A 23805-nucleotide genomic window follows, 5' to 3' on the forward strand; every position below is an offset into this window, starting at 1 on the left:
CACAATACTTTTAAGTTCCTTTGCTTTTGCATTCCATCATAGCTTTGCATTCCATCATGCTACTTTTGGGTTTGCGTGGGAAAGCAAAAATAGCTCCATGACACTTAGAAGGCACCATCTTTATACATCATTCGGTATGTTTATTATGACCGCCGCTAGCGAAGCGGTCATATAATGATTGTCAAAGTTGTTTTTTTTTTCCCCGTCATCTACTTCCTGAATTTTTGGTCAACGATACCCGGGACACCGAAAACACCGGTGCACATGAAATTTGGTGGGTATGTAGCCCCACTAGACTTTTACGGAAAAATCCCCCCCCCCCCCCCCCCGTGCTGGGCCTCCCGAACCGCAAAAAAAGCAGTTTTTTTCTAAATAACTACCTGAACCGTGGCACTGAGGATGATGAATCTTTTATGGTATGTTGGTCTCAAGGGGCCCACATCAACCTGGCCCATAATCACTCATTTGTGATTTGCACCCCCCCGGTAAAAAATGAAAATGCAATATTATTCTGCTTTAATCGCCCCTATCTTCAGTTAAGATGTTCAGAACTGCACCAAATTTTATGTGTATGATTGACTTGGCATTCTCTGGGGGTATGCCAAGTTTCATAGAATTTCATCCATGGGGGGAGACCGAGGAGCATCTCGCTGCAGCCTGCGGGAAGGCGGGGCTTGACATCAAGCCCAGCCCACATCCAAGTCAGCCATGTTTTTTTGTATTACGTCACACAGTTTGAAATTGCTGGCGGCGAGAGGGAGGCAGTCAGCAGAGAGCCAGGACTCGCAAAGAGACTGAGCGAGCTGATAGTGCTACATTCTACAAACCAGCAACTTACTGCAAAACACGTTTTATTGTGTAATTCAACACGTAAACTGTGGATTCAAACCAGTGCAACAACTCGCAACAGCACCAACGTTTTCCGTTTGAACACATCGTCATCAATATTTAAAATGACCATTTTTTATGAATGTGCATGTTATTGTTTCAAAACCGGAAATCAAATGAACGAAAAAGTGCACAAACCCAATTACAATAACTAGCCTAGGCCTACATGAAAAATTCACTGTGGTTGCATGAAATGTCATTTGTGTTTAGCCTACATCATCAGTTTCTATCATCTAATATGAAACAATATACTATAATATATCTGCAAGCAGCAATGAGGGGGCCAAGCAGATAAGCAGTTGAGCAGGAGTTGGGATTGGATTGGATTGGACTGGACTGGACTTGACTGTGTTGTGTTAGATTGGATTGGAGTTGATTGGATTGGATTGGACTGGACTGGATTCAAAGGTCACCGAATTTATTGTGTGTCCTTAAGATGTACTCCTATGACCACATACCAAGTTTGGTTTAAATCGGTGAAAGTGTTGATAATTATAGCACCCCTAGTGGTCAAAGGTCACCAAAATAATTGTGCAGTCTTAATATGGGGTCATGACTCCACATACCAAGTTCAGTTTCAATCAGTGAAAGTGTTAATAAATATAGCGCCCCTAGTGGTCAAAGCACACCAAATTAATTGTGCATCCTCAGGATGTAGTCCCAAGTCCACATACTAAGTTTGGTTGCGATAGGTGAAAGTGCTAATCATACTGCCCCTAGTCGTCAAATGTATTGTGGGTCCTTAGGATGTGTTCACGAATCAACGTACCAAGTTTGGTGTCAATACGAGAAAGTCTTCCTAATTATAGCGCCCCTAGTAGTCAAAGTACACCAAATGCATTGTGCGTCCTCAGGATTGGGTCCCGAGTCCATGTACCAAGTTTGGTTTTGATACGTCAAGGCGTTACTGAGATATGAGCTAATTTCCTGTATCTCTAGCGCCCCCGTAGTGGTCGAAGATCACCAAATGTATTGTGTGTCCTCACGATTGGGTCCCAAGACCATATACCAAGTTTGGTTTCCATATATGAAAGCATTGCTGAGATATAAGCCTACTTCCTGTGATTATAGCACCCCCCTAGTGGTCAAAAGACTCCAAATGTATTGTGCATCCTCAGGATGGGGTCTCAATTCCATGTTGGTTTAGATATGTAAGCATTGCTGAGATATGAGCCTACTTCCTGTGATCATAGCGCCACACAGTGGTCAAAATTTACCAAATTTCTTGAGCCTCCTCCTAATTGGGTCCTGAGCCCATGTAACAAGTTTGGTTTTGATACGTGAAAGCATTGCTGAGATATCACTTCACTTCCTGTTTGGTGGCTTCGCCGCCAATTTTGATTGGCTGTTACGGGCGAACGGTTTTAGATTTGAAGACAAAAAGGGATAACTTTTTTGAGGCTTGGACTGAAGATTATGTGTGTTAAGTTTGGTGTCAATCGGACAAACTTTGTGACCTGTGAAAACTTTTAGGTGTTTTAGATTAAATCCAATATGGCGGAAAATCCATCATGGCGGAAAATGACGTCACAGGGTGCGTTGAACTCGGCTTGGTCTAAGGATTCCAACGATACCTCATATTTGACAATCGGGCCAACGGGTCAAAAGTTACTTGCATGAACGCACGTCCAACTTTGGCCTGTTGGTGGCGCTAGAGTGCTCGAGGTGCCAACTTGAAACTTGTTGAAATTAATCATGGGACTGTGCCTAATTTTACAACTTTTTACCAGACGGTTCTATGGGCTGCCATAGACTTCCATTACGGAATAATAATAATAGGAAAACGTAGAAACACAATGGGTGCCTTCGCAGCTTCGCTGCTTGGCCCCCAATAATTCGCTACCGGTAGCATCAGAGAATGTCTGACGGCTCGTGTCCATTATCGCGGCAAAGCCCACCGCGCCGCACATAACCCATTGATTTCCTATGGAGAGCGGCAAGGCGTGGTTTACGCTTCCGCAATGCACCTTGGGAAGGCGGCGTGGCCATTCGAACAGAGGCGGCGCGTCGCGAAGTTGGGCTCGGCTGAACTTTATGCAAATGAGAGCGGTTAACGCGAAGCGGTTATCCATTGAAAAGTACATCTTCGGTAAACAAGTTCTGTCCTTTGCTCTAGTCTTCCGGTCCGGAACAATAGCCTGCCAGAAATATTTGTTCTGTCTGATAATCGTGTAGGTTTTATGAAAATATATTAAGCTATATAGTGGCGAAGAAGTTAAGTTTAGAACAAGTTCGCCACTGCACCCTATCAAAAAGACCTTGTTGGTGACTTGAACCAAGACAGAATGTGCTTTGGAGGAACATGTCAGTGATATTTGTGAGTGTTTCAATAAAATATGTTAACAGTAGTAGGCTATCTCCACTTTAGTAGCCTAAAAAAAATAAAACGTTACACCATGCACTTTAGCCTATACACGCCCACAAGCGGCGACGGGAGAGAGGGCTAGGCGTCTGCAAGCATCTACGCGCCGCAATAATGGACACGAGCCGTAAGGGCTTCTACATACTCGACGCACCCGACCGGTAGCGCGACAACGTGACGTCAAAATGACGTATATCTTGCTGGCGCGCCAGGTAGCACGAGGTAGTAGCCTGGCGGGCCATCCTATATCATTGAAATGTATAGTCTGGAATCGAACCATTCACCTCGCTTAATCCAAGGGGCGGGCAGAGAATTGTCTTTCAAACTGCCTAGGCATGCAATAGGCCAGCGCTACGACCATATCCGTATCCGGTCGGCAAAACGGCAAATACATCCTTCTTCGAAAGGAATGACTTAAGTGCATTGTGTTGCTCAACTTTCAAAGAAAAGCACTAGTCCAGCTCCTCCAAAGTTGACGCCAACGCCGATTCAAACAACCGCTCTTCGTTCGCCATAGCCACCTTCCTTGTTGTTCACTGTTGTCGTTATCCTGTTAAGCCCGCCTTAAGACACTAACAAAATAGAGCGCTGTGATTGGATGACGTCCATGGCGTCAGCCAATAGAAATCCCTATGGTTTGGTATTAGACGTACAGGCTGAGCAAATTAATTTGCCGCCGCTAGGGTGCGTCTAGATTTCTAGGCTAGCGTGGTAGCGCACCACTCATTTTTTTTCAGACGAGCGCGACAAAAGAGGAAAGAATAGAAACGATTTATTTTCTAACAAAGGATATCTATTAAGGGCTGAACAAAATCTCTTTGCACTTCAGGAAATTACACAAACTCAGCCAGCTGCTAGCTAGCTAGCCAGCTAACTAAACTGTTTAAATTATTACAATTTCCCCTTGGGATGACTAAAGTATCTATCTATATATCCATCTATCTATCTACCTGTGCGCACACCTTGGAAACTAGATGATAATGATGGTGGTAGTTGTGAATAGTAGCAACCAAAGTCTGAAGTGCCATCACAGAGGCTAGCTACTAGCAGAGCCCGTCTACGGAGAGCCTGGCCGTAAGTCCCATTGTACTGAATTTTGGTTGCAGTTCCACCAGATTTCCACTGGGGGCGATCGCCATGAGTGCAGAATGAATGGGAGTCAGTGGAGCTTGACGGCTAAATTTGTCTCTTTCACCTGATTGTCGTTGACAAATCTCAGATTTGATTGTAGTTTGTATAACTTCAACATGGGTTATAGGTCAAAAGGTGAATGAACGAGTACTTATGTCTTTTTGTTTTCTTACAGGTTGGGTCGTTGTTGCCCATAACACGCTAGCATTGTGCTAATGAGTGACGTCATTGACACGTTTGAAAGGCTTTTTAGAACAATTAAGTGACTTTAAAAAATATAATACTCAACCAAGTGTATTTTCCATGCCTCCCCTTTCGAATACAATATTCAAATGACTTGAAAAAAAAATTATATCCTGAGAAAAGTGGATTTTGAGGGGTACCGCTCCATAGACCTCCATGCATTCTGCACTCGTGGACGAGCGCCCTCATGTGGAACCACAGAAGGAACTGCAACCAGTTCAGAAACCGGAAGTTTTCCGAGAGTGGCAGTTCTCCCCTTATTAGACATTCTCTGCTACTAGTGTTTCTTACTGCAGCTTCTTCTGCTGTGTGACGTAGTTAGCGTTAATCTTTTCACAACAGCGACACCTCTGTTCAGGAGAATATTGCAACTAGTGTCGCGACCACCATGCGCAAGTATAAATGGTTATGGTGCTTCTGTGACGTCACATTGTTGCGCTACCAGTCGGGTGCGTCGAGTATGTGGGACATTTAATAAGGGGAGAACCTTCACTCTCGGAACACTTCCGGTGTGGTACTGCATCTAGGGACGCTCGGGCGAGTCCAGAATGAATGGAGGTCTACCCCTCAACTTCAGGAGCTGTACCCCTCAAAATCCACTTTTTTCGGGATATAATTTTTTTTCAATAATTTGAATATTGTATTCGAAAGGGGAGGCAAAGACAATACACTTGAGTATTATATTTTTCTAGTCACTTAATTGTTCTAAAAAGCCTTTCAAACGTGTCAATGACGTCATTCATTAGCATGATCATAGCATAGCATAGCATCAATGCTAGCGTGTTATGGGCAACAACAACCCAACCTGTAAGAAAACGAAAGGACATGACTCCCGGATTATTTCACTTTTGATTGATAATCCATATCCATTTTGTGAAAAATAAAATAAAATCTGAGGGTTTCAGTTGTTAAATAGGTGAAAACAATAAATGTAGCCATGTAGCTCCATAGGACCCCATGTATTTTGGACTCGCCCGCGATCGCCATCTAGGTGAACTCTGGTGAACTGCAGCCAAATTCGGTTTGTATGGGATTAATAGAGTGGGGAGGCTCTCCGTAGACGGGCTCTGCTAGCATAGATTGTATGTCTACATTCGGTAGTAAAGCCAAAGCGTATGGGGAGTGACGTAGGCAAAGAAAACATGGCTTAGTTGGATGTGGGCGGGGCTTGATGTCAAGCCACGCCCTCCCGCAGGCTGCAGCGAGGTGTACTTGGAAAATTAGGTTGTGTGTACATTTAGTGACTGTACACTCATTGGCCTGTAGATGGCGGTGCACACATATACACATGCACACACACACACAGGCACCCACATACTATCGGTATTAGAACAACCGATACAAAATTACAAATTCAGTAAGATTAAAAGAAAGCCAAAATAAATATTCATCATCATGGCTGCATTTCCAGTATAGAGCTGCACAGTCCCGCCCACAGCCAATGCCGGATGTAAAAATTCAATGCAATTTCTCCATTGACAATTGCGGTATAAGCCATAAAAACTTAACTGCACGTGGTAGACTTAAAACCAGCTACGGCTGTACTAAGCGATTGTATATGCTCCTATAGACACCAAGAGTTCATGGGGCACTAACCTTGTTTTGAGATAAATGCCTTTTATTCGCGATCTCTTGGATAAGTACTTCATTACCCACAATCCTGAACAATCCCACAATCCCACAGTGATGCCTCTGATTGGTGGAAAGGCTGTTATGGTCATAGTTTAAAAAACTTTCTCAGCGAAAAATATTGACAAAGATGGCGAAAATCTTAATGTGATTAACAACTTTCTTGACGAATATTGGTACTTGTATCAACAAAGATTGGGGTTTATACATCACACAAACTTAGTCAGGGCCAATACACTATCAAATAGACCACTGTAAATGTTAGTTTAAACACTCAAACTTTTCAGGTAGCCGACAGGGTAACCTTTAGCATTTCCGTCATTGTATGTCATTACATAATGCAGCTAACATTAGCCTACATGCTGCAACACAGTATGAAATATATGTTTTAGTGAGTGTCCAAAGGGGTGAAAGCCACTTTAAATCGGGTCACATTATTGACTGTTGTGTGTCCGAGAGTCAGTTTGTGGGTTTTGTAAGGGGCAGCATGAGGGACACGACCTACAAAGTTGTGGTGAGTTAAGCAGGGAGGTTGGTAACGTTAATGCTGCTAGCAGTGCTAGTTAACATTAGCTAGGATAGCCTTTATACTGTATGATTCATATCAATCATTAACCTAGGAATACTTCTTCGTGCATTTAATGAACATTTTGTGTAATAATTCACGGCAAATTAATAAACTGAATATGGTGGTCCAAGAGCAGACCATGCACCAGTCCATGCATCAGCCCGACTGAGCAGTGATGACAGCATAGGATGAGTCAGGTAACGTTATGAAGCACTACCGTTAACGTTAACCGCTTTCACACACACACACAATATAAAATACACAATGATAAATATAAAATTCAATATCAAAACACTATTATTTACACGATTACTCCTGAAATAACTGCTATTAACTGCACATTCACTATATAAAAATCACTGTTTGGAGCAGGGCTCTCAAGGAGTGAGACTTTGTTTCTCAGGGGGGAGGGGGCGTGGCATTGGCACAGTGCCACGCCCCCTCCCCCCTGATCGAAGTACATGAAAGTCCTACATCTGCTTGAACTATTCATGCCTATTCAATGAACTATTCAATGGTCTCTTGAACAGTGGTGGTTCTGTCCGTGTGTGTGTGTGTGTGTTTGTGTTTATGAGTGATGTTGTGTGTTTGTGGCAGATTTTGATGCCTTGATGACTGATACTGGGGGCTCCCATTTAAAGCACTGTGGTTCAATGTCAGCCATTTTCACAGTCATGAGGCCATCCTTAAAAATATTCTTGTTTGCAGTAACAGCCAAAAAAAAAAAAAAACATGGGTCGGTAGGTAGGTCAATACATTTTTTTTAAGGTGGTTGAGGTGATTACGTAGGTATGAATTTAAACAAATGTGCATATTGTGACGTAACTGACTGGGTCCTCAACCCGTGCCTTCAGGCGCATCACTGCAAACCTCAATCTGATGCAGGTTATGTAGACCAGCCTTTCTCAAACTTCTTTGACCTGAGGCCCAGTCATGGCAGACTTTGGGGTCATAGGGCTCATCTACACGTACCCAACCCCACTCCCTCCAAATCAAATTGTCATTATCATCATCACAATCATTATTATGCCTATATTGTTATACATGCACTTTCACTTAAATGTTTTGATATAATTAGTTTTGTTGCTTTTGCATGGTTGCATGATGCTTGCAATGATGCTTGCATAAGAAAAGAAATACTTCTCAAAACAGCAACAATTATATGGGTGCTATTGTTTTGGGATGTATGTAGGAAATAATGGAAAATAAACTGTAACCATTCCAAAAATGATCACCATATGTTGTCAGAGAGTAAGGAAACACGATGAATTGAAGTAATGGCTTATTTGACAACATTACTCTAACCCGTAAAACCCCGTAAAACCCATGAAAAAAATGAGTTACGGGGCGGAATCTCTTGGAATTTTCGTTTATGTTTTGAACGATTAATTCTAGAATAGCGTATTAATAATGGGCTAGCGCGTCCTCCTATTTGGGTTGCCAAATTAGCAAAGGCCAACTGTCAACAGCTGTCAGTTGTAGTCATGAACGCCTACGAGAGGCAGGCAAATTTCCAAAATTAAAACAAGAAACACATTAAGTGGACATCGGAGGAGCTTCCTGAGATGGTGACGTCTTCATCAAACGAAGAATATCAAGTCTGACGCAGAGCTGGCCATATTTCTCCACAACAGGTAGCCTAGGCTAAACTTCATCTGCTTGACGCAACTTCATCGCATCGCTAACTTCAGCTAAATATGTTACGGCTAAATATGTTAAGTTGGTTAGAGAGGTATTTTTTGTTTTCACCGTTTCCTTAATGTGTAGCTGGGTCATGGTTGGAGAAACGTTAAAGCGGCTGCAGGTCAACTAACGTTAGCTAAGTCTTCATTACATCTGGCAACCCAGAAGAGGCTCGCGTCTGGTAGTCTTGAGAACGTTCACCAGTGTTTTGATTTTGGCCTTCAGAACGTTTGGTAACAATCCTACAAATCGCACCTTTAAGTGTCGTTAAACAATTAAATAGCATTCAACAGGTTGAAGCGGAGTTTTGCTACCAACGTTATCGATTAGTTTCAGTTTCTCTCGCGCAGACGCCTGCATTGAATGAACGCTCATACCACCACTTTATTGTATGGCTCCATGTTTAATGACATCGATAGCAGAAACGTTTGTTTTCTTTTTTTGTCGGTCCGCGGTATCTTGATCAACTGCGCAGCAAATTATCAGACGAAGCACCGGGCCTAATTTCACTCCACGACTCCGCGGACCAGCAGTCTCCACGTTGCGGACCCACATCAAAACAAAACAATTTCCTGATTGGTTGAGAAATCCTATTTTCTGATTGGCCGATAGGTTAGTAACTGAACAGCAGCTCTCTGAGCTGAATGAACCATGGAGGTATTATATATAACTGGAGAGAGTGACTAAGTCCCGCCCTCCATACAAATGAATGGTGGAGGCTAGGCTAGTAAATCCGGCCAATTCATAGTCAACGCCATCTTGAACACTGGGGTTCGGATCCAGCACCAGTCGGCTCTGACCATGCGCCAAGTTACAAAGCTGGAAATGACGCATGGACCAACGTCGATTTTTATTGGATATTCTGTAAAAAGAGAGTCGTCCTTCAGTAAGAGGGTGGCGATAATGCACATAAAGTCCTTGCCTCATAACAAGAAGAAGAAAAAGTTGCTCGGGAACGCGCATGGAGTCCGAGTGAAGTCGCCCTGAAGCGCAACTTAATTTCATTGGATAACAGCGGCTCTAACTAAGAGCGGTCTGCCTGCTGTCCTGCTGCAAATATGCATTCGAACATGACGTGAAATATAATTTATAAATAAACTATTCGGTTTTTAGTACCAAGTGTAGCGCACTTTTACAGTCTATGATTGGTTTGTTTTTTATGTTATTGTTTGCCATCTCATAGCGGGTGCTCTCAACGTATTCTAGCGTTGGCCCATGACCAAATCAAGCCAATATAGCCACAATAATGACTGGAGCCAGAGCCCTCAATAGCCACCCTGTTTTGAAAATAATATTGAAGATATTCAATATTATTGAAGATAGTATTGAAGATAACGCACAGAACGGTCAGCCTGAGCGGACAATTACGTCCCCAACTCATCTAAAATGTGGTGTCTTTACTTTGAGTTGTACACCGCAGATGGTGAAGTAACCGTTAAAGAGAATGTTGTCTGCGGACTTAGCAAAAAAACAGTTTACTTGCGCATCCACGACATCCAATCTTTGCGCTCACCTGTGGAGTTACCATCCAAATGAGGCAGTGGTGTCAGAGGCACAGTAGACAGCCAGAGCATTGCCAGGCGTCCAACATCGTATGATGGCATACTTTCCGTAAATCCTAAATTATGTCCGGCGTCTGCTATTTACTTAGGCTGCGCAAAGCACAGGTATTTATTTGAGGTAGGCTTATTCGAGGCAGACCTTTTCTACGTTATTGTGAGACATGCGTTTTGTTTGGAGCGGCATACCAGGCTATCAAACGCAGACGATTTTCGGTTTTGGTATGAGATTTAATTTACTTTTTGACTTTTATTATATTAGTTAAATGTTGAGACTGATGGGCATTTTAAAGTTTCGTGTAGTTGAAAAAGTGTTGGAATTTCCAGCTGTTTATTGCGAGACAAGGCCTTTCATTGAACGTGCGCTGTGCTCTAATGGAAACCTTATTGCATAGCGAAGTAGCCTTTTTTTTAATTATGCATGGTTTACTTTTTATTAAATTCGTAGGCTGGAATGCCTCGCGGCAATAATTGTGTTTAAATGTAGTAGCCTAGTGCTTCAGCCTCTGGCAAGCTCCAAAGGGGGCCCCATAAGGGGGCGGCTATAGGTTGAGAGTAACGTGTTGGAGACCCATGGTGTAACGAGACAAGGTCTTTATGCCGCTGTTGTGTAATTTATTGTCTTTAATCATGTTTAGGCTATGTTTGTTCGGGACAAACAACAACGAAACAAGATCAATACAATTTTCTTTATTTGTCATATGATTGATAAACAACCACAATATGCACGTCTTCTCATAGGCTCCTCAAGAAATACGCACTGAATAACGTTTGGCTGTAGCTGCTGGACAGGTACCCGCCCACCAACATGTACGCGCCTGAGAGCTCGTGCCCAACACGGATTTTCGTGCATGGAGCTGGTTCCAAATGTTCCATGCAGCGCCATATTTGAAAATGGCGTATGCTAACATGCCGAAGCTAATCTGCACGCTCTTGACCCCCTGGAATGAAGGCACAGACAGCAACGTTGTGTGACACGTTTGTAAAATATAGCCCTTAGAAACTTCTGTGTGGGCAAGTTAATAATTTCTCGGAGTGAGAAATGCCATGTGTGGCGTGTGAGCGTGTGAAGTCATTGGAATGCGTGTGTCTCACGCTCAATGCGTGAGACTTGAGAGGTCTGATTTGGAGGAAAGGGTTTGCGTGCTGTCGCCGGTTGGAAATGGTTTCAATGGCAAAATAAATCGCGCCGATTTTGCCTATATTATTCAGTGAGGTGCGGTGGTTTATGGGATGAGTAGTTCCTTCGCTCGGAATGAAAATATGTACACAGTCTTGTACCTTTGACTTTTTTTGGATTTTCTCTTCGTTTTTTCACTTGAAATGATATGTTGTATGCTTATGAGTTATGCTGTAGCTGGTTAGCCTAAGACATGCTGTAAAACTCTTTAGATACGGATTTTTCCAAACGTCAATGGGACAAATGAATGGGAATCTTACATCCGGCACCTAACCGTATTTTGGCTGTGGGCGGGACTGTGCAGCTCTATCGTTTGTCCACTAGATGGCGCATTTTATTTTGATGGCGTAATTTTGTTGGAAGTTAAAGGGACACCAGGCAAGCCTGATGCTTTTTCTCTACAAAACTCCCCCTCACTCGGTCTGAAGCTCTTTTCCTTTTCTTTGCATCTTCCGTCAAGGGTTTTCGCTGCTTCTTCGCCGGCTCTGCCATTATACACACGTTTGCAACAAACGCTAGCGTTTTCGTTAGCCTGCCTCTGTGCTGTAAACTGATCCTGCTTCGGTCGGCGGGTAGGATACACCGAACTTGCAAGCGGGATATTCTTCCTACAGGCAGTAGGGGCGGGCGAGAAAGTCTTCATTCGCCCTGTAATGAGGTTAAATTTAACCATATACCGACTTACAAAGATGAGTAATTAACACAAAAACGTTGCCTGGTGTCCCTTTAAAAGTGGGTTGGAAAAACAATGGACGCTTCCTACAAGGACTGTAGTTTACCACAGAGAACGTCTAATAAGGATAGGATGATGTTCACATGAAATATAATTCCCATTTCTTCTTGAAGCCGAAATAAATCTGAGGATGTTTATCGGACATGCTTGGTTTTCACTGCAGGTACGTTAATCTTATAATATCAATAAGGACCTAGGTAATGTTACCGTTAGCGTTGGTTGAGTGATGGAGGCCAATTTGATTGATTGAATTTGTAGAAAACTAGAAATGCGGTTATACCAAGCAAATTGATAGCTGCACTGTAATTGTATCTTTCGACTGTCATTTGTTGCACGTGCTACAAAAATCATTCTGTGCAATGGAAGATTTACCAACGTTACACCGGTCTGATACAGTTTTGCCTATACATGCGTGAGACTGAGACGCCTGTTTATTTGTTTTAAGTGTGTGCAGGGTGTGAGAGGGGAATCGATGTGCTTTGATTCCAGCTTGGTAGTAGTCTGTGAAATTAAAAAGCACGTGTGTGTGAAGTATCCAAACAATGACACCTTCATTTAATTATGGCTGCTTTAGCAACACACCTTAAGCTACTGTGTAGTGGGTCCCAGAAGTGGCTACTTCATTCGCGCTTTCCTTGACTCATGGAGCTGCGTGAATTTTATTACAACTTCGCCACGATATGGCAATTTAAGTCTGCTTGATACTGTAAGGCGTAAGCCATTGGTTTCCAAAAGAGATTTTATTTGTGTCGCCAGCATAGCCTATTGACAATTTATGTTGTAAATAGGCCTACCTTATAAGCCTACCTGTAGCTTAGGGAAGCTAACAGCTTTCTATTAGGATCTAGTTTGTTAGTTACAGTTTTTTCATAACTCCCTGATGCATTTTTGCATTTAGAATAACCAGAGCGTGGATATCTCAATCGGAAAATTAAACAATATTGGGTGCCTATGGACTAGGCTGGGACCCAGGAACCAGGAACCCAGCCTGATCTGCCCGCTATTTATTTTTTGATTTCTTAAAAGATTGAGCTTGGTCTGGTGAAAGCCAGACTAGCCATGGACCTCAGTTACACAATGCAAGGGAACATGAATCAGCCTATATTTGCACGAACAATAACGGACAACAGCTCTTCAACTTTGGCCCGTTAAAATGTGTATGAACAGTCTAGCAACGCATTTCATCAAGGCCCATTTGGACATGTCAGTTATTTGCACCACTGGTTAGATGTAAAACAGCATTTCGTTTCAGACTACTGTTACTTAATTTGTGCATTAACAATAACGTTTCAGACTACTGTTACTTAATTTGTGTATTGACAATAAAGTATCACATGAACTAAAGATGACTAAAATCTTATGTAGAAGAAGAAACATTCACAAAAAATCCATCCATCCAAAAATGACCTTTGTTTTTGATAGCTGTTGAAAACGGCATGGAACTGACAGAGATGTTTTTGTTTATAGGGTCATTCCACGTCAGTTCAACCAGGGCCCACGCACTTAGGTCTCAAAAAATTCTGAAACAATTACCAGGTGCACCTATGTTACCCAGGAGACACACTGTAAAATTACTCTTATGTAAGATCAATACTTTCCAAGATACAGCCAGTTTTACAGGGGGAGGGGGTGTCGATTTTGTTCGGGCTCTTTGTTTTGTCAAAGTTCACAAACCCACAGCGCAAGAACTAAACCATGTAGGAGGCTCAATTGCATGCTGGTACATAAATAGGAATAGTATGTAGCAAAATCGTCACGTTTGGTCTGGATAATCCTGCATGGTCATAGCTGTCCCTCAAAGTTGATACAAATTTTATTGGAGTTTTTGGCTGGGCTCTGTTTAAGCCTTCAGAAGACATATTTGTACTCAACATAGGCTCTTGATTTATTTTCCTTACTGAGATAAGTAGAAACACTCTCACAAAAAGCAATGAACAGAAAATAAATCCCTTCAGGGTCTGAACAGCAGACCTCACAAGTCTGAAAAATCAAATATGTCTCTGGGTTAATGTGTTCACCTCACTGTGTGCTGTGTGTGTGTTTCACTAATTCATGGATTGGGATAAATGCAGAGACCAAATTTCCCTCACAGGATCAAAAGAGTATACTTAACCATAGCCTGAGCCCAGAAAAGGTTCCAGTGCTGTGGAAGACTTCCTGCCTAATTCTGGTAGTCTTGATTTATAAGTGATTAAAACACTTCTGACTCAATCGGTAAATTATATCAATATGTCTGATTATTATTGTGTATCTTTTAATGTCATACTAAATGCCTTAAAAATTCATCCCGAAACTACAATTAAATCAAAGTTCCTGGGCACTAGAGCGAGCAGGTAAAAACATGCTACAAGACACATATAACAAAGATGTAACACCATGTCAGAAAAAGAACAAACAAACACAACACAACATTTACTAAGTTCACAGATAAAAACAAAGTTAGTAAAGCACCAAACTCCAGATAACAGCACTAAATTACTTGTTTGTGGGTCCAATAGCCATTGCTTTTAGGATTTAGTAAAATTGTTTATGTTTGTGTTATTCCTAAACGAGTTCTAGGTGTGTGCTGCTCGATAAGAGAACACTGATTGTGCAAAGGATGTTTCTCTCTATGGAATGATTCAGTCCACTCTGGCAGAAGCTCTTGTGGATGTATTTTGATTTTGCTTGATGAACTCACTGAGTGGAGGTGGGGCCAGCCCATGAAATATGTTATGTAACATAACATATAGGCTGAGCAAATTTTATCATGTTTTCCCAGTTTAGGAGACCATATCTTGTTAACATTTTACAATGATGTTGAGCATTTGATTTTGTATCCAATGTTTTAAAAGCCTGCTTATAAAGTCTTCCCACTGATTGCAGGGTGGGTTCTTGATGTCTGTGTCCAGCTGGTCAGGCAGTAGTTTATGTGTGAGAGAATCATGGCATGCATGTACAATTTAGATGCTTCAGTTGTTAGATTATTCCTTATTTATCTGATATTAGCTAAATTTAGTAATTTGATTCTGTTCACAACTTGTTTTAACCTGAGTTTTAAATGTGAGTTGTGAGTCTATTACCAAGATATTTATATTCCTTCACAGCTAATAACTTTCTCCCTGCCAACATCACAGCAGGCTAAGGATCTTTATTTGCAGACTTTGAAAAAAGTAAAAACATATACATATACAAAAAAATCATACATACATACACACACACACACACACATACATACATACATATATATACAAAAGTAAAAACATACGTATGTACTAATATTGAGATGTAAACATGAACTGGTCAACCAGTTGGAGATGTCAACAGTTCACTTGCAGCTTCTTATTTTTAGATAGATGACTGTACATCTGACAAGTTAGAGAAGGTGGGCAAGCTTCAGGGAGGTCATTTATGTAAAACTAAACAATAAAGGGCCTAATGTAGAGCCTGTGGAACACCAACACAATTGCTGACTATTTGTGAGGTTGTCACCTACGGACACATTGTTTATGCTCGGCAAGATATGATTTAATCCATTTTATGACACTAGGTGAAAAATTTTGCAATTAAATGGTGTGGTTGACAGTATCAAAAGCTTTTCTAAGATCAAGGTAGACTGCCCCCACTAAGCCTCCCTTGTCCAGTTTAGCTCTGATATTTTCCAGAAGAAAACAATTTGCAGTTTCAATGGAATGATGTTCAATTGAATGATGATGACACTGCATAGGATGCAATGAGAATGATGTATTCAGACGGCTTATTTCCACTTGAGAAACATTGTCAAAGTGCAGCCTTTTTAACTCAATAAGATGCAGATAAATTGATCCATGCCTTTATCACTCGTAGATTAGACTACTGCAGTGCACTTTTTACTGGTCTCCCAAAGAAGCATTTAAAGAAATTGGAACTCTGCTAGACTTTAGGGAGCACATCACCACTGTGCTGAACTACTCTGGCTCCCTGTTTCCTATAGAATTGATTTTAAGGTTCTGTTAAAATCAGTTACTTGGCAATCAATTGGCTCTAAAAAGGCATAGCACCTTCATATATCTCTGAGCTTTTAATATCCTATCAACCACAAAGGAACCTTAAATTTTCCATGCTAATCTTTTAATTGTGCCCAAAGTGCATGCTCCACAAGCAAAGAGGGAAAACGGTTTTTATCCATTATGTACCCTGCCTCTGTACATCAAATAGGGAAATTCTGTAAACCTCTTTTAAAAAGACCTGAACACATACCTGTATATGAGAGCTTTTAGTTAACTAAGTTTTATCTTGTAGTCTATTTTTTAACATTATTTTACGTTCTACTGCTGCTATTTGCAGGGTCTTCCTTTTTTCACTGCATTAGTTGTATAGGCCCTATGTGTTCTTGTATCTATCACCTTACCATCAGCTGAATTCTCATTTTTACTTAATTTTAAATCTCTGATTTATTTATTATTTTGTTTGTTTGTATTATTACACTTTTTCCCCTTGTGAAATGCTCCAAATGTAAAGCACGTTGAGCTTTGTTCTGTGTATGAAAGGTGCTATACAAATAAAGTTTATTATTATTATTATTATCATCATCAGCAGCATCATCTCAGATGCCTGGTGACCACTTCGCTGCGCGGCGGTCATAATAATACTTTGTTAACGTGGAACTAATATTCACATAGATTTTGCCTATGGCTACCCCACTACCATTTTAATCCTATGAAACCTTTAACTTTAAAATGACCAAACCTTTAATCTGTTTAATCCTTAAAATCTTCTAGCCCAGAGATCTCAAATATTAGCACAACATTAATAAAGTATAGTAGTGCCTATGTAAAGAAAAAAGAATGATTGATACCAAATGTGTACAAATATATATACTCTTTTGATCCCGTGAGGGAAATTTGGTCTCTGCTTTTATTCCAATCCGTGAATTAGTGAAACACACACAGCACACAGTGTACACACAGTGAGGTGAAGCACACACTAATCCCAGCGGCGCTCGGGGAGCAGTGAGGGTTTAGGTGCCTTGCTCAAGGGCACTTCAGCCGTGCCTACTGGTCAGGGTTCGAACCGGCAACCCTCCGGTTACAAGTCCGAAGCGCTAACCAGTAGGCCACGGCTGCCCCCTAAATGTGATATGTGTATATGATTATTCCTTTGATCAGTGCATGGTCCTCAATTGAACAGTACCCAGCGTGGTTTTGGCCGCCCTAAACCCATTCATACACTTCTCAATTACAATACAATACAATACTTAAGGATCATATACAGGCCATCAATATCAACAATCATTCTTCATCATCCACCCTGGGTGGCAGGCCCTTCAGTGCCTTGGCCCCCAAACTCTGGAACTCCCTCCCCCAACCTCTTTGTGACTGTCCTTCTCTTCCTTTCTTCAAAGCACATCTCAAGACCTTTTTGTTTAATGATCACTTCTCCTCCACACCCAACAGATAGCTCTATACACATAACTTGTCTGTGTATTGTTATTGTGTCTGTCTGTTGTTGTGTTTTCCTTCTAAGCACTATATAAAATAAACCTATTATTATTATTATTATTATTATTATTGTCATGCTACCCTTATCTCGTTTCCTGTATGACACATCATCTTTGGATAGATAAATACAGTAGATAGATCTACTTTTATTGCCACACAACAATGTCGGTGTTTTTTTTGTTACAGAAGGACTCAATCCAGTGAAGAAATAATTACAAAATAATAATAAATGAATAATAACTAAATTAATAAATTATGTTTTGCATGACAGTTAAGAGCAGCGATAATGCACTTTATTATGATTGCCGAAAAAAAGAGATGACTCTGTCCACAATGTCTTTGTCCTAATCAGAAGAAGAGGCTTGGTAGGTATTATAAGAAATATGTTGAGAGCTGTGAATGCAAATAAAGATGTCTATTGATTATTTAAAAAGGGTATGAATAATTTTGGACATGCCATTTTTCATAATGTTTACAAAAAGATGAAAACGCTTCTTTTTTTGATTCCATGTTTCTCTCACATTGTCTTGCAACCTTTTGGCATGTGACTGTCATTTTCAGTCAGAACAAACATATTGGTCAAGAGAAAATTAAATCAATATTTGCCAGGAATATGAATAATTTTGTTCTTGTTGCTTCGTATGTTGTTTCTGCATACAATCCACGCAGCGCCTACACGTAGCCTACACAGAGGGCATTAACCTATGCCTCTGCGTCATAACTGTGGGCTCCCCTGACCGCCCCAGAAATGTAACGTCCGGGGTTCAGGGAGTGTATCGCTTCTTTTAGGCTTTTCAGAGACCTGCTGCTTGTTTTTACTCACATGACCTGGCAACACTGTTCAAGATCAGCATAGATCGGCGTGCTGTAAAAAAAGAGGGTAGGCCGGCAGCAGCTGTTTGAAAAAATCATTACAATTAAGTTAGCAATCGAACAGTCTCAACATCACCGCTTTGTGATTGAAAGAGGGAGGTGCTCCAGTTCCATGAACCTTGAATCTTTTTGGTTTATGGCTAAGGCTACAGTTCAGTCTTCTTCATTTCATGCTCAGATAAGTTCTGCGCGAACAATTCACGGGCCTATAACAATCAAAAACAAAAAGTGTTTTTGCAACCGAAGTTGGACGGCAGTTAAACTGATCGATCTTCTATTTGATTTCAAAGCAGTCATGGAGATACTGAACGAAGAACAACTCACGGCGATAGAAACGCTGCTACCGGACCTCTACCCCCAGTCTTTGCAAGTGAGTATAGTGCGCACGCGTACAGAATGCATGATTTTTTTTATTAGGCCTGTTCTTATCTAAAAAAAATGTCTCCCGTTTGTGTGTTAAAGTTGGCGCCATGTGGGAGTGTTAGCCCACTGTTAGATGCGGTCACTGAGTTAGCTTATTTATGTTCTCAGGTGTATGGTTACATTTTCCAAAAGAACAGAGTGAAATCTGACCATATGGATGTTCTTGTGGACCGCTGGCCTGATTTCAGAATAGTGCTCATCCGACCTCTGCGGGAGAAGGTCATAAAGTCTCAGAAATTCAGCATCTCCTGTCCCTAAATCCATTTAAGGGAGAATCTATTTTACATCAATGAATCGACAATGCATAATTATTACTTGCTTTGCTTGCATTTACAGAAGGAAGATTTATTCAAAGACATCTATGTGTTCTCCAAAGATGGGGAAATACTGAAGAAATTATTTCTTGAGACAGATATTATTGACTGGCAAAACTACCTTTGCCTAGGTATTCTTTTTTTAAATATGTTGTTGCTAAATACATACCCATGTCAAACAAAAATCTCTGCACCTAATTATATGACTTACCAGCATTGTGATTAAAATGCCATTTAGGTGTAGACCTGTGTTATGCAGAAATAGTAGCAAGTATAGCCGCTACCAGAGGTGCAACCGGGAGTAATGTAGCGGTGTGCCACATGCTAAGGCTGGAGGATCCCTCTCACCTTCCACAAGTAGACAGGTAAAGACCAGTGTGTCATAGGTTTGGGCTTCTGTATAATATAAATCCTAGGTTTTCAAATAATAAACTACAATAAAGCTGGATCTAGTGTTCATGTAATTAATCTTACTTAATCTTCTAATACGCACATTTACTTATAAGGAACACACATTTGTTCAGCTATTTATGTTTTTTTATACGTGTTGATAATATGCAAGCCATTTTAACATTTGATATAAAATCAACCATCTCTTTACTAGACTATGATTTCAGTAAAGTGCTTGCCTTCAGAATGCCTTTGTCCTAATCATGTCTCTTTTTACTTTTGTAGTTCAACAGTAGCAATATCTTCCCTTGAAGAGTCACATATTTCTTTGGTTAATGAGACCTGGAAGTTTGGAGAAGGAGAACACAGCCTAAGCTTTATCAAGAACTTAATCTGCCATTTTCCCACCTGCTGCATTTTGGATGCCAATGGTCACCCAGTGGCCTGGATTCTTACATATGCGTATTGTGCCATGGGGATGTTGTACACACGTCCAGAACACAGACGGAAAGGCTATGCTAAGATCCTTATTAGTGCCATGTCAAAGAGACTCCACGCTCAGGGCTACCCTGTGTTTTGTTTCATTGAAGAAGAGAACCAGCCCTCTTATAGGCTTTTTACAAGTTTGGGTTTCAAAGAAGACCCCTCCTACAGAGCTGCCTGGTTTCATTTCAACTAAGTTAGTATTTGCCAATAAAATGATCAGAACATCAGTTTACATCAGACAAATTACAGTATACTAACATTAGTTACTTTACATCCATAATGAAAATTAGAGAAGGAGAGAACCGGCTCTCATAACAGGCTTTTCAAAAGTGTGGGTTTGCATAACAGGGCAACCGATTACAGGGCTACTGTTTTTTCTGGCTTCAGCCATGCAATAGGCAAATTACATTAGTTTACTTACATGACTAAATTACACTACATCCATACATCCATGAAAGGTATTTTTTTCACAAATGACATTTCATGTATCTTCACTGTGGTGTATCAGATCCTACCAGCAAAATTTGAGTGTTTCTCAAACGGTTAGAGGAGAACAGGAATTTCCATAAGCCTTAATACTCCATTAGATGGGGTGTGTATAAAACGTAAAAGTGTTAATCTGTTTATGCTTACATTATGTAAGAGTAATAGATTGCTAATATTGATCACATTTTCATTAACAAAATGATATTGCACTTGAATGACAAATAAAAAATCATGCTATTCAAATACAATACATGAAGGAGATTAAGGTAGACTTTATAAAATATAAATGTAAATTACCATGCATTTACAACAGCATTTTTTTTGTTGCTGTTATGCAACAGTTGTTCGTATAATCAGCAACATCAAGTGTTTCTCTGACAGTTAGGGGAGAATGCATTAAAAATGTACTGCGAATTCAGGCAAAAATTGCAATCTACTGAATGTTTACATGTGTTAACATAAATGTCGATCACATTTTTATTTGCTTTAGGAAAGTGAAACAAGGAATACAGATTTTGCGAGCTGTATCTACTCTGTGATTTACATGTGTACATTTGTGAATGCTAAAAAACTTACTGTATTCAACAACATAACTAGTCATGCTTGACTAGATCGCTGAGGGATTTCAACTGTAATGTAATGTCAACTGGTGATGGTTTTCCTGTTTGTATCTGTGTAATGTGATGTATATGTGCTGTTGTGATATATGTGGGTGGGGTATGTGGTGGCAGGGTGGTGGGTGAAGAACCGTGACTATGTGTATCTATGTATTTCATGTCTGTGAGGCTTGTATGGTATGTGAAAACAAATTTCCTATGTAAGGACAAATAAACTAACTAAGTAAGATTTCTTGATTGTATTTTTATTATTATTATTGTATCACAAGTTGGATTCCTTATCCATTTGACAGTACTTGAAGGAATCATCTTGAAACACTGACTTCTTTTAGATATTAAAACATTTATTTAGAAAAATAACTAAAACCATAGAACCAAGGTTTCATAATGTGCATGTCAGTCATACATAGTACAGATACTTGTTATGAATGCAGGTGCATTTGAGGTATATGTTATTTACTTCTTATAAAGTTCAAGTCGAAGCAGCCATTTGTCCCAGTACTTTGTAACTTTTTCAAAGTCAAGAAAGTGGGGGTGAGCTGGTGAGCCGTCCTTGTAGGCCACCACAATCAGACCATTCTTTATCTGCATGGGGTGGGGGGGGGCAAAGAAATGTTGGAAGACATTTACATCCCAAAAGATGCATGTGGTTTCAGTAGAAATTGTAATCAGTACATCACCTGGTAACTATAGTTGTCGTCACTGTTCAAGGCTCCAACATATGCAGCAACCTGGATAGGATTGTCATACGTGTTGTGGAGAAAGGGCTTAGATTTCTCTGAAGTCTTCCAGTCAATTGCACAAAGTGTCCCTCTGTAAAGAAAATGTAAAGGTTATGCAGCCTCTGCAGATATTATACAGAACTTTTGTGGATTTGTTAACCTTTCGTTAAGTAGAGAAAATGTTTACGCAAGTGGTACTTTAAATCACTAAATTAGGGACAGGCAGTAGGAGCAAAAACTGGCTCTGCCAATTGCTTACCATCCCGCGCCACTACCCGAGGCACTCACCTACTCTCCCGATGCACTTTGCCTAATGTCCTGCGCCACTGTCTTGTGCCACTTGCCTACTGTCCCGTGTCATTTTGCCAACTATACTAATCCCAACTCTAACCCTAGCCCGTGGAACAGTTGGCAAGTGGCGTGGGACAGTAGGCGAGTGGCACACGACAGGAGGAGACAGAAGGTAAGCTGGAGAAAATTAGGTCTACTAAATTTTAGAAAGCTTTGTAACTGCAGGAGAGAGTGGGAAAATATGTGCCAGCAAATACTCACCTGTAGCGAGCTACACAATCAACTATTCCAACATAATTCAAATGCTGGTGTTGTACTGCACTCTCAATGGCTCTAACTTCATTGATATCCTCAAGGACGTGTTGGATACTTTCCAAGTATCCCGTTGTGTCTTCAGTGCATTCAGTTTCTTCGCTTTCAGAAGGAGCAAGTGCATTCTCAAGTGCAGAATGAAATAACTTCCCTTGTTTGAAAAGGTCTGAAATAGAGAGGATTACAAAAAAGCGTTTCACAACACATAATTGACTCCATGTATGCTTGTGTTATTTTGTGATGGTAACATTTTAGATTAAATACTTACTTGAGGTGTATGCCTTGAAGCCTTCCTCTCCCAGCTCTGCAATCATTCTCCTTTTCCATCTCTCCAGGTAAAACAACTGCTCCGGAGACATGGTCTGTTGGAGAATGCGAGTGACACTGGGCATACCAGATCTTTCTGGCCCTTTTGGAAGCGACCACCGAGCAGGATTCCCATGGTCATATTCTACAGAAAGCATCGTTTTTTCTGCTTTTAAAAGAGGGTAAACGTTTTTCGGCACAAGAGGCATGTGTTTGTGAAAAGATGATTTGACGACTGGACCATACAGTTTGTTGTCCTCGTCCTCAAGCGACTCTGGAGTTTGGGAGCTGACCCTTGATGAGACAACTGCCTTAACAAGGGAAGAGTAGCGCTCTGTATCAACCATTCCATATTGACTCTGTTTTTTTCGAGATGTCCATACGCAAGACGTTGAGAAACACGACTCAACAAATACAGTGTTGCAGTGTTTCAACAGGCCATAAACAATCCTCTTGGATTTTGTACGAGGAATCAACATCCCAATCGGCATAGTTCACTTATGGGTGATGTTGTCCACCGTGATTGTTCTGGTATCACGCGCGAATTTAGCTTAATCTCGGCGCATGCTGAATATGTCAGCTAATAAAATATAACCATAAACTACTGTGTCCACCATGTAAATCTTGGAGATTTTGGATAAACTATTCGCGGTACAAGACAAAAGTTATTTACACACCTCATAAACCGCCATTCTTTTCATGCGTGTTTCAGAGAAAGGGGTCCGGACGGGCACTTCCTCCTCTAATCTTTTCTTTGTTCCATGGTTTTAATCTTTTAGAATGTAGCTATTCGGGATATATTCATTATGTTTCTGATATTATTTTGCCATTGACATTTAGACAAACATGATCACATTTCTCTACTGAGTCCTAAAAGATTGGAGAAAAAAGTCTTTCGTTTGTGTTTAATCTCGCAATGTTTCTTTACTTTTCTCATAGAGAACACCAATTCCAAAATGAACAATATTTCGTAGGCTACAGAATAATACATGATACATGTTGGTAGAAATCATGCATTACCAGTAAGATGCGAAGAGGATGAGGATTTTTACAAACATATCCAGTCCATACCGTCAGTTAATATCACTTCCTCGTGGGAGGTGACAATTACGGCTTGACTGACATTCCTGTAGTGTAATCATATGGGCTT

General features: G+C 40.7%; 2 protein-coding genes across 3 annotated transcripts; one reads left to right on the forward strand and one right to left on the reverse strand.

Annotated features, from left to right (window-relative positions):
- Positions 1–18088: 18088 nt before the first annotated feature.
- Positions 18089–21253, forward strand: LOC121685793 (glycine N-acyltransferase-like protein 3). The gene is made up of 5 exons (XM_042066557.1): positions 18089–18678; positions 18840–18950; positions 19068–19176; positions 19284–19410; positions 19721–21253. Exons 1-5 carry the CDS (start codon positions 18421–18423, stop codon positions 20112–20114), a joined length of 999 nt encoding a protein of 332 aa, XP_041922491.1. The 5' UTR covers positions 18089–18420; the 3' UTR covers positions 20115–21253.
- Positions 21254–23768, reverse strand: mgme1 (mitochondrial genome maintenance exonuclease 1). 2 transcript variants are annotated; one of them, XM_042066556.1, is made up of 5 exons: positions 23676–23768; positions 22618–22800; positions 22299–22515; positions 21705–21837; positions 21254–21609 (listed from the first exon to the last, which is right to left on the reverse strand). In XM_042066556.1, the coding sequence occupies exons 2-5, from the start codon at positions 22739–22741 to the stop codon at positions 21481–21483; spliced, it is 603 nt and encodes a 200-aa protein (XP_041922490.1). In that variant the 5' UTR covers positions 22742–22800; positions 23676–23768; the 3' UTR covers positions 21254–21480. The 2 variants fall into 2 exon arrangements, with proteins under 2 accessions (XP_041922490.1, XP_041922489.1); XM_042066555.1 differs by lacking the exon at positions 23676–23768 and having other exon boundaries at positions 22618–23669.
- Positions 23769–23805: the final 37 nt, after the last annotated feature.

This window comes from Alosa sapidissima, chromosome 16 (genome assembly GCF_018492685.1).
Source record: "Alosa sapidissima isolate fAloSap1 chromosome 16, fAloSap1.pri, whole genome shotgun sequence".
In the NCBI taxonomy this organism is placed as follows: domain Eukaryota; kingdom Metazoa; phylum Chordata; class Actinopteri; order Clupeiformes; family Clupeidae; genus Alosa; species Alosa sapidissima.

What these genes read in the sequence shown, in the direction of transcription:
- LOC121685793 (XM_042066557.1), top strand. Translation starts at nt 18,421, where the DNA reads ATGAACCTTGAATCTTTTTGGTTTATGGCTAAGGCTACAGTTCAGTCT. An exon ending in TCTACCCCCAGTCTTTGCAA is followed by an intron (nt 18,679 to 18,839) that starts GTGAGTATAGTG and finishes TTATGTTCTCAG; the next exon opens with GTGTATGGTTACATTTTCCA. An exon ending in CACCTTCCACAAGTAGACAG is followed by an intron (nt 19,411 to 19,720) that starts GTAAAGACCAGT and finishes TTACTTTTGTAG; the next exon opens with TTCAACAGTAGCAATATCTT.
- mgme1 (XM_042066555.1), bottom strand. Translation starts at nt 23,146, where the DNA reads ATGCCGATTGGGATGTTGATTCCTCGTACAAAATCCAAGAGGATTGTT. An exon ending in GATTGTGTAGCTCGCTACAG is followed by an intron (nt 21,838 to 22,298) that starts GTGAGTATTTGC and finishes TTTTCTTTACAG; the next exon opens with AGGGACACTTTGTGCAATTG. An exon ending in ACGACAACTATAGTTACCAG is followed by an intron (nt 21,610 to 21,704) that starts GTGATGTACTGA and finishes CACCCCATGCAG; the next exon opens with ATAAAGAATGGTCTGATTGT.